The following is an 11,219-nucleotide window of genomic DNA, read 5'->3' on the forward strand; positions in this document are numbered from 1 at the left end:
AGGCACGTTTATTGTTGTTTGTGCATTCGGCTTCCCACGCTTTCGTGATAAAATAAAAAACAAATCCCATATGATCCATCATGTCATAATCAACCGGATTTATCAGCCAGTTCCACATACCAGACAAAAGAACAAAAAGGGTTATGGATTATGCGAGGAAGAAAGCCTTTCTCTATCACCAAATTACCAACCCATCTATGGAAGAGTTTGGACACATTGTGAGGGAATCTATTGGAACTGAGCAAGGAGCTTAATGTTGATGCCAATCTTGGTCGAATTATGCCATGCAACAGTATAGATCCAACTCGAAAATCTTCTTTTTCCATTGGGTTGGTAACCCGATGACGATGGGTTGCGACGCGCATATCTCATTGCGCCTTTAACTTTATATCACGTGATATCATCTATCGATTTTCTTTTTTTATAAAAAGTCTTCATGGATGAAAGTAATCGGTGAACTCTAATAACTTGTCAATGTTAAGCACCATATACTTTAAAGAAAACCCATTTTGCTAAATTTTGTTCATCATAATTCGATGTCAATCGCAAACCTGCTCGGTCTAAACTCTTCTGAACTAAAGCTCTATAGCCGCCTCGAACACTACAAATGATGCTTTCGTAGGATTAAAAGATTGTTTACCGAGCTTCTAATAGCTGCCTCAGTTACAAGTGCGTAAGCAATAGGACCTACATATCTAATTTTGTGTTGGGAGTCATGAATCTGAATCGTAAGCAATAGAACCTACATATCTAATTTTGTGTCGGGAGTCATAAATTTGAATCGGCTGGAGGAGCTGCACCAACCATGGATGTACATATATTCGAAGTTTTAGTGCAGATCCATGCAACTTTCTCACCCTTCAAGAATTGATTTGCATATCTTCATGTCGATGGACCCAGTTTTAACTGGGGTCGTGCTGATGACTTTCTCAGTACGTGTAACGAAGAAAGTTTCAATTTTCAAGGTACCGGAAGCACGAACCCCACTTGGGGAAAAGGACTGATTTTTCCTTGGCCCGCGTGCAAAGCGTGCTTGCCTTGCTGCGCAGAGACGCTCGTGAAATTGAATACTTCCTTCGTTTTCGAGTCACCAATCACCATCAGCTGAACTGATCAGCTAAGTCCTGGAGAGAGAGAGAGAGAGAGAGAGGAGGGTAAAAAGATTTCACAGCAAGAAAGAGAGAGACTTTCTACATCGCCGGACTTGTTAAACCATAAAATGGAAAGAGTTTGGACACGCTAAGGAGAGGAATCTATTATGGGTGAGCAAGGGACAAGATGTGTATAATCTCGTAACAACAATCTCTGGTTGGATCAGGACAAGAACAAAAACAGCGTTTGCTCATAAGCATCCATTAGTTAAGGAACCAACCAAGAGTATCGGAAGGTACTCAAGGCGCTTGATGACCGTCGTATGAGCTTGATTCGCCTCGCGTCTTATCCTTGACTTGTCTTTATGCCCTTCCCCACTACCTGTTTGCCATTAAAAGAAAAACCACAGTTGACAGCAGAGTGACCCACCCAGAAGAACATGACCAAGACCCAACTTCTTGTTTCGTAGCCACGCGCGCATGTTCGGTGTTTTTCGGCCTATAAACGTTGCCCACCTGCGATTGCTAGACCACCCGTTTCATTAGCTCACTCTTTCGCTTCGCGTTTCCTCTGAAGTTCCCTCCTTTTCTTTCGGTTTTGGCATTTTTGTTTTTCGATGGCTCTTAATTTGCTGTCTCCTACTGAAATCAAGGCCGTTTCTTTCTTGGATTCTACAAAGTCCAATCATCACCACCTCAATAAGCTGCCAGGTAGAGGTTCTTTCTGCTTCAGCTGCTTAAATTCTCTGAAACGCAGGCATGAAATTTGATTCAAGGATGTTCCGTTTCGTCTTTGTTCTTGTAATTGGAGTTGCGGGTAGTCTTTGCTTTTGATCGTTCAGGAATCTCAACGGGCCTGAGCCAGGGAAACGGCGTTACTCCTGCTCATTGAGCAGGAAAAGAGTGTAGAAGTGTCAAAAGTTCATTCTTTTGGGTCTCTGTTGTTGTCTGTTTACTTTATCCAAGGTATAAAAGGCTCACTTTTCTTGGAAAAATCGTGGCAGTTTTGGATGTTCATCCGATTTTTCACTTCCATGTTCTCAGATTTTATCCTTTTCCCTTTTGTGGGAACTGTCTTCAATGTATAAGCACTCGACTTGGTGTAGAAAACAGAAGTATTATATGATTAAACTTATGGTTTATTTGCAGTTTGTGCAAGTGAAAGCAATCTATTACTATAACTTCATGGAACGGTTTAATCTGAGCTTGCACAATGGACAAACATTTTCATTCTCTGCCGTCTGATGTTCAGGTGCATTTACGGTGAAGAGGAAGGATTGGGGAACGAGAAGAATTCATTGTTCGGCACAGCCACCTCCACCCGCCTGGCCCGGACGAGCTGTTCCCGAGACAAATCGTAAATCGTGGGATGGCCCGAAGCCGATTTCTATTGTTGGATCTACTGGTTCCATTGGGACACAGGTTTGAATATCATGATTTCTTTTTATTTTTCTTTTTGAGAATTCAAAGCATAGTTGTATTAAGATCCTTGTTGATACCCTTATTTGCTACTAAGTCAAAGTTCTTGAGGAACTGCCATAAACTGGATATGTTTTCTGAATTGATGTCAGTTTCTCTAGTCAGATTGCATTGTCATTTGTTGCAATCTGAATTGGGTGTTTTACAGACTTTGGACATAGTAGCAGAGAACCCTAATCAATTCAGAGTTGTGGCTCTCGCAGCTGGATCAAATGTTACACTTCTATCTGATCAGGTAAATAATCTGTTGCCATGTCATGCTCAATGTGACACTATTTGACTGTAAAATCTGCTAGATTTAATGACACTAGACACTCTGCCAATTTTTGAATCTTTTCAATGATTAAAGTTCTACAAAATATGACACAATCCATTCTTCACCTACGTAATCTGGACTCCCTCAATTTTCTTGGCGATTAAACATCACTTCTCTGTAAGTAAGTGGGTGGAAATAAACTGAAGAATAGCATGGATTCAAATCTCTGTAATCTGATTTGGATTGAAGCTTTGATTAACTTTCTTTTCTGCATTTTACAGATTAAGACATTCAAGCCTCAATTGGTTGCAGTTAGGAATGAGTCACTAGTTGATGAACTCAAAGAGGCTCTATCTGATGTGGAAGAGAAGCCTGAGATCATTCCAGGGGAACAAGGAGTTATTGAGGTGTCTCATCTTTGTGCTATTGCATGGAATTTAAAGTTGAATAACACTAGGTATACTTAGATTGGCTTATCGAACTTGACCACTTGTGATGTGACAGACTCTCTCTGGGTGTTGAGTATAAATCACTTATTCTAAGGCCTGCGTGTAGTGCAGTCTGTCACACCCTTAAGTATACGTATTTTATTGACCAGCCCCGGTTTACCTACGTACTCTTCAAAGGTTTTCTCTTGCAAACTATTACTGATAATGGAACTTTTCAGGTAGCTCGCCATCCAGATGCTGTAACTGTAGTTACAGGTATAGTTGGTTGTGCAGGACTAAAGGTAAAGTAATGCATTTACTGCTGAAAATTTTGAGGAAAGCTAATATTGAAATTCTTTCATCTATCTTTTGGAGATTTGAGTGCATCGATATGCCAGTGTGCTGTTTTCATCTCCCTTTTCATTTATATATTTCACTAGAACAGCAGCCATTGTGAATATCTCTAGTTGACGTACTTTTATTGGTTAAAATCCTCAGCCTACAGTAGCTGCCATTGAAGCAGGCAAGGACATAGCTTTGGCCAATAAGGAGACCCTCATTGCAGGAGGTCCTTTTGTGCTCCCTCTTGCACACAAGCATAAAGTAAAGATTCTTCCGGCTGATTCTGAACATTCTGCCATATTTCAGGTGTGAGAACTTCCACAAGAATGTTTGGAACTCATATGCTTCCTGATCATGGCTCATTTCTGGAATGCTCAATTAGTTTGTTTCAGAAGCTTAAAAGTGTCTATTTTTCTTCAGTGTATTCAGGGTTTACCAGAAGGTGCACTTCGGCGAATTATTTTGACTGCATCGGGTGGGGCTTTCAGGTGTGAATTCATTGTTTAGAATGTGAAGCTCATAAGTAAATTTTGTTTCAAGCTTAGTATATTTGCTTTAGGACAAATAACTTGGGTTAATTTGATATAGATGTCAAGTCTGTAACTAGGGTATGAATCTAGGTCTCATTTCTCTTGTTTTGAGCGACGGAGCTTTTTGTTGTAGTAAAATCTACTATATTTAATTCCTCCTAAACATTTTCCCTTGGGTTAGTACATGCAAATGCAGCTAGAGTAGATTTGTTAGCATATGAAATAAGTTTGTGCATTGTTTCATAATCTGTAGTATCTCTATCCTTTATTTCGTACGATTTGGGTGCTTGGAATTTCCGGATGTTACGTTAAAGGCATCTGGTCATAGCCTTTATCTTCTTGGATGTGCAGTTTCCGGGACTGAGGAATAAATATGTGTTGACTTTGTCATGACAGGGATTGGCCAGTAGATAAATTAAAAGACGTCAAAGTGGCTGATGCTTTGAAGCATCCTAACTGGAATATGGGGAAAAAGATTACCGTCGACTCTGCTACCCTTTTCAATAAGGTTTGTTGTATTCTCTGTTCAAACTTATCTCAAGCATTACACCATGAACAGGGCAAGCTTTTGCCTGTGCTTTTGCATCGTGCACCATTTAATCTTTACCTTCTTGACCAGGGTCTCGAAGTCATTGAAGCACATTATCTCTATGGAGCTGAGTATGACAATATTGAGATTGTGATTCATCCCCAATCTATAATTCACTCGATGATAGAGACACAGGTTCGGTTCTTATTCACTGAACCATGTGTCTATTAATGTTGGTGTAACTATCCTACTGCTGATGACGGCGACAGTTTCCGAGTTTATATCTTAACTCATCTAAGGAATTTACTCAGTAGGACAACTGGGTATGAGTGTTGCTTATCATCTTATCATCTTCCATTTTTGCTCCTCTCCAGGATTCATCCATTCTCGCACAATTGGGGTGGCCTGATATGCGATTGCCGATCCTCTACACAATGTCATGGCCAGAGAGGATTTACTGCTCTGAAATAACATGGCCTCGCCTTGACCTTTGCAAGTAATTATCCTTTTCCTGCCAGAGTAGGATTATCAAGTTCTCATCAAATCTCTTTAAGACATATGAATTAACGTAGAATTGTTGCTCTACTTCTCAAGATAAGTATTCGTTGGAAGGGAAACACTGTTACCTTAAAGCACCGGGCTGGTGGCCTGAAAAAAGGCATTGGACTGGCTGCGCATTTTTGCACGTGTAATGGTTGCATATGAACTTTTTCCCCGTCTTTTGTGCACAGACAACTGGGAAAGGGGGGACATAAAGAAGTTTCATAGAATATAGTACATAACAAATTGAGCACCCTTGGGTCCTCCCCTGTTCATGGGCATGAAAGTCGAACATCGGGAAAAGTACACTGGACGTCCTAAAGTTTGTGTCGAATGCAGTCATGTTCTACAAAGTTTAACTGATGCAGTTAAATCCCAAACCTTTTAAGAAAGAGCAATCAAGCCCTTCATGTCACCATATACTCCAATTTCTCCTATGTGGCATCCTCTAGGGCTGCCGGATAGGTGACTTGTGGCTGCCATGTAAGCAATTTCGAGGGAAGGACCTGATTGATTTTTTTTTAATAGGTTTAGAACTAGATTGCACCAATCGATACGGTGAGCACTTGATTGCTTTTGGTACAAAGGGTGTACTTCCACTGAACTTTTCTTGTTAAACATCTATAATGTTGGGATCATTTCATGTATATTCACTCAGAAAAAGAAAAATGGCATATCTATAGAATATCAGTTGGAGATCTTGGTTCCAACCTTGGGATGTTGGGCACTCATGTTGTTTTGGTACTCATTATGTTGATAACATGGGCAATATATCTTTGAGCATCATGAGGGTAACCATATAGGTGACAAGTGACATGGCTGAACTATTTTATGTATTTTGGCTGCGAAGGGTTACATGCTGAAATCTTATCAGTATCTCTTTTTTTGGTTTGATAAGATGCATTTTCTCATGACACAGGCTTGGTTCACTAACATTCAAAGCTCCTGACAATGTAAAATATCCATCCATGGATCTTGCCTATGCTGCTGGACGGGCTGGAGGCACAATGACGGGAGTTCTTAGTGCAGCCAATGAGAAGGCAGTTGAAATGTTCATCGATGAAAAGTATGCATTCTGTTTCTTTATTTAGTTTTTCTGTGTAATTGACTGGACTTTCCCTGGGGAGGTATTAATAACTGCAGAAACCAGTTCTAAGCATTTGAAGTCTGGCCGGGTCTCATCTAATAAGATCTTAATAATTTTTGTCAACATTTAAAGATTTCCTAAATCCATTTTGTTTCTGATGGGGATTGGAAGTAAAGTTCTTAAATTCCCTAGTGAAAGGGGCATAAACCTTCTTATTTGCTTTCTATGGTACCTAGTGATCTGGAGAAAGCTGGTGTTGGTTGCATTCTAATATGGATTATAACTTGTATGTTTGATCTCTCTTCATATGGACATGACTCGCATAATCCCTGCTCAAGTCAGTTTTAATGTATTGTTGGTCTTTTTTGAACGAGTGATTTTCCTATTGTCAGGATAAGTTACTTGGACATCTTCAAGGTCGTAGAGCTTACTTGCAATAAGCATAGGGAAGAACTGGTCGAGACACCTTCCCTTGAGGAGATCATACATTACGACTTGTGGGCTCGGGATTATGCAGCAAGTTTGCAGCAATCCACCAGGAGGACTCCTGTTCTCACATGAACGAGAGCTTGGCCAGCGAAAATCCTCTTGGAATGGTGTGTAGAACGAAATAACCTTGAAGAAGGTTTTCAAATGGGTCAATACAGGCAGTTCAGTCGGTGGAAGAGAAAAATGTGATTTAATGACCAATTCCAAGAACATCTTTTACTAGTTTCACAATTCTCAATGAAGGTCAAGTTCATCTTCCCCATTGTCTGCATTTCTTCACTCTTTGTTGTAATCTTCGCGCAACTTGTTGTAGCATTTTTGGGGCATAAGGTGGTAAAACATTGGTATCTTTCGCACAGTGAGCAGCTTCTGTATGTGCACATCTCACTGCATGATCAACCCCCACTCCAATGTCAACATACGTTAGAAGTTCGGCTACAAGTTGGAGGCACCTGATATCTGCATAGATAGATCATATATCATTGGAAAAACCTGATGTCTGCAAGTTGGATTTTTCATTTCATCTGTTGTTTCTACGGCATATTTTTTTTTTGTTGTCTTAATGCCAAAACCCATCAAACGCAGTTGCCTCGTTTAGCCATGGAACTAGGTGAAACCATGCATGTAGGAGAACCAGTACATGAATCTGGGCTGCTCTGTACAAATATGCAATCTTCATTTTGTTTGTTTAATTTTTGAATGTTCAATGCAGATGAAAAGGAGGAATGACAATTTTAAAAGTAAGCTTGCACAAGGTTTCGTTCAATGAATAGCCCAATAGTCTATGATATACGATGGACTTCTTTTTGGCTGACCCAAAAAGGAAAATAAGATCAAAGGCTCAAATGGATATTAAGAGACAGATAGGGTTGCAACTATATGGGCTAGCTCTTTGTTAAAGCATCTTATCCTCTCTTCTTTTTCCATGAAAGCTCAATTCTCTGCTAAAAAGAGAACGAATGAGTTCCTTTTCTAGCCTATCCATTGCATTCTCTCTCTGTCCCTGTCTCTCTCTCTCTCATCTTGCAGGGGAATGATTGTGATGTCTATGAAGATTGAGAATGAATTGAGACATTATTTGTGAGTGAGGACCTGGGGATTGTAAAGAACTTAGCAAGATCGTCCCTTTTGACAGGGAATTGACACTTTCTTTTTAGGTGGGGTACTTGTGCACATGGCCAGCTAAATTCCACAAAGAAAATCCTTAACTACAAGTGCACACAAAATGAAAAGGATTTGGAACCAAACTGCACAGCAAATTATACATGCCCAATTCGGCAAAAGCACATAATATACAGCAAACTGTCTACTATCTTCCAGCACAGCCCTTTCTCTAATATCTACCAAGCCGATTGTTAGAAAGATTGGATGTCCATATTGAATTTCCAACCTAACTCTTGTGAAAAGTAGAGTTAGTCAAGCAGGGTACTTCTGCGATCCTCCAAGAAATCATTTCTTGGAAGTTGGTATCTTATCGGGGTCATAATAGATAAACGTGAATCGTTCGATCGGTGTGTACACATTATGTCCTTTTGAATTGAAATTTACGAAACCGTCCAAAAAAATTGAAATTACGACAAAACGACATTATTACCTGCCGGAGAAACCACGGGAAAGCTTTATATGCTTTATCTCTATAGTTTCTTCCTACTTATGTTTAATCATTTGATTCTCGTTTTCTGGGAAGGTGCAATGTTATGCGCCTCCATCTTTGTTTCACTGAAAATTTCGTGATAAAGCAAATATTTTCCTTGGAAAATGATTTGTTTGGTGGTTTAGGAAAAATAATTTCCTTCTTGCCAGAAGAGGAAGTTGTTTTTCCCGAATCTAAACTTGCTGTTTTCAATTCATGAAAACGTTCTCCGTAGATCAATTAATTTTCCATCATCCAAATACCGGAAAGTCGAAATTTTATTTTTCAAAAACAGTTTTCCTACAAACAAACGGATTCCTTAATATCTTCTTGTCACAATGTTTTGCGTTCTATCATAATCACGTAATGGGCATTGGATAGCAGAAGCCTACCGGGTTGTGTGAGCGAATATCGTACCGTGCCATATTCTTTAGAACTATTCGATCGGTATGCACACCAGCACACATTATGACCTTTTGAACTGAAACTACGACAAAACTAATATCATTACGTGCCGGAGAAACCACGGGAAAAGCCTTCTATGCTTTATCTTCATATTTTCTTCCTACTCATGTTCAATCATTCAACTCCTAGTTTTCTGGAAGGGGCAATGTCATGCACACCGCTCTGTTTGTTTCTTCCGAAAATTTTCATTTATTCGGTGATTCAGGAAAAGCCTACCTAGTTGTGCAAGGGAATACTGTACCGGGACACATTCTTCCTCGTTGCCCCTGTCAATTCACTTCACTTTTCCTTTCAGACGCACTTGCCAGGTCCAGGTTTCTTTCCAAGAGATTAGACGACACTACCGACCCCTTCTGGGAAAGCACCCTTCACCGTCAATTTTCCATCACCTCCCTCGCTCATCTTTACACACACAGCGAAAGAGGGAGACAGCCAGGCACGGATTCCGAGGTCATGGCAGTGTGAAGCGGGACAGGATTGGCATGAATAACATGACTAGAAAAGAGACCAAGGCGTTACGCTGTTTCTGCTGTTTATATGAACTGCAGATCCGCTCTTTCCTGTTGGTTTCTGCTTTCGTGATGAACGTGAAAACACGGAAGTTTCTTTCCCCTTTCTCTTTTACTTTCCTTATCTTGCCTCTCTCCTTTGGTGAGGATGTGTGTGACCCGGGAAGGTGGAAGTTTGCGTTGATTCCGATGCGTGGGGGGCGGTCATCGCGTAAAATGGGATCAAATGGGGGGGATTGGAACACCGTTAGGACTTGACCTACACACCCTTTCCTCTCCTCCTTCCTCTTTCCTTTCCTTATCCTTTTAGCATGCGACGTATCGCGTAAGCCAGTGTCGGGACCATCGTACCGAATTTTCAAAAAAATCACGAACGAATTGTTTGTGCGAGTTCGGTTCTTACTCGACGCGGTCTCTTGTCATAAAGTTAGGGGAAAATGACACGAATGGTCCATCAGCTTTGGTTCGATGTGCAACACTGTCCCCGAACTTTTAAATATTTTCATATAGTCTAGAGGTTATATCGAACATTTATCAAAAGTTCAAGCACTTTATTGAACAAATTAAAAGTCCAGAGATGACATTACATATCAGGGTCAAAGTTCAGGGACGGCATTGCAAATTGGATCAAAGTTCACGGCTATTTGTGCCATGGAGTTCTAAGAAGGCAATTTCCTATTCATAACTTTTGAGGTAAATGTTTCCGTGTTTGATCGAGCTGGATAGCTCCAAAATACATAGCACGCCAAAGTCACCTCAAGAACTCGAAAACTCCGATTAAAGGGTCTAAATTTTCATTGATTTTCCGATGAACCAAACAGGTGAACAAAACACAAGCTGTCCAGCTCAAGAGAATGTCGTCGCCACAGCAAACTAATGTTACCGAGAATGACAGGGTGCGTTGGTTACACCAAAAGGCAATTTCGATAGTCACATCACTCCTCTTGGCTTGTGGTCATATGGAGCTCAGGATGCGTTTATTTCGTGCAAAACGAAAGACTTAGATAAAAAAAAATTTCTAAAAACGATTGAAAAACATCTTCATTATCCACTAAAACATTTATACATAAATTATTGTCGATAATGAAAATATTTTTCATCAATTAATTATTTTCTGCGAAACAAACGGAACCTTTATATCGAGAGGCCGCTTTCGAAGTTTTCAAATCTAACGTTAGAGAAATATTCCTAATCTTGGAGCTGGTCGGATCCGAAGCAGCTGGCCGTAGGTTTCTCCTTTGTCTGACAAAACGCAACCGCGTCGTCGACGGCGGAGATCTCCTTTCCCGGGTCACCGTGCCGCCCACCGTGCCGCCGTCGCTACTTGTAATGGCACGCGTCATCGGTTTTAGGTACGGACGAGGGTGGGATTTCCACACAGCAACCGACAACAAACAAATCAGGCCTTGATTGACGATTTCTTCTTTTTAACCTTCTTTTTTTTTTAATGTATTTTGATGCCGACGGCGCATTCGAAACGAGATATTTTTCATTTTTCTTGATTGGTTTTTTAATCTTACCTTTTAATTTTTTTTTAATTTTAGCTTAATCGCACTTCGGTAACGTCAAGTTCCTTAGCTTCCCGCTTGCTTGCAAGGCATCATCCCCTCGTTTTTTAACCTTGACGGAATTTAGTTAATTAATCAGTAATTTGAATATAATCGTAATTAACTATTTACTTCAAAATACTCGAAAATCGGACGAGTTTCCTTTTCAGAGGAAAAAGGAGGGATCTTTCTTCTTCTGCTGCTGCTGCTGTTGCTGCTGCACATGATCTCGCAGCAGCTGCTCTGCTTTTTGCAGCTTTCAACAAAGGAGAACGACGACGACCCCCATCGAGA

The 11,219-nt window shown here is 40.4% G+C and overlaps 1 protein-coding gene across 1 annotated transcript; it reads left to right on the forward strand.

Annotated features, from left to right (window-relative positions):
* Positions 1–1,369: 1,369 nt before the first annotated feature.
* LOC115678869 (1-deoxy-D-xylulose 5-phosphate reductoisomerase, chloroplastic) lies at positions 1,370–7,294 on the forward strand. The gene is made up of 12 exons (XM_030602338.2): positions 1,370–1,802; positions 2,344–2,513; positions 2,719–2,805; positions 3,108–3,233; positions 3,494–3,556; positions 3,753–3,902; positions 4,017–4,084; positions 4,523–4,634; positions 4,746–4,850; positions 5,030–5,151; positions 6,115–6,261; positions 6,675–7,294. The coding sequence occupies exons 1-12, from the start codon at positions 1,709–1,711 to the stop codon at positions 6,841–6,843; spliced, it is 1,413 nt and encodes a 470-aa protein (XP_030458198.1). The 5' UTR covers positions 1,370–1,708; the 3' UTR covers positions 6,844–7,294.
* Positions 7,295–11,219: the final 3,925 nt, after the last annotated feature.

The sequence above is a fragment of the Syzygium oleosum genome, unplaced genomic scaffold (assembly GCF_021117445.2).
Source record: "Syzygium oleosum isolate NSW1041296 unplaced genomic scaffold, Sole_v2.1 Sole_v2.17, whole genome shotgun sequence".
NCBI classification, from domain to species: Eukaryota; Viridiplantae; Streptophyta; class Magnoliopsida; order Myrtales; family Myrtaceae; genus Syzygium; species Syzygium oleosum.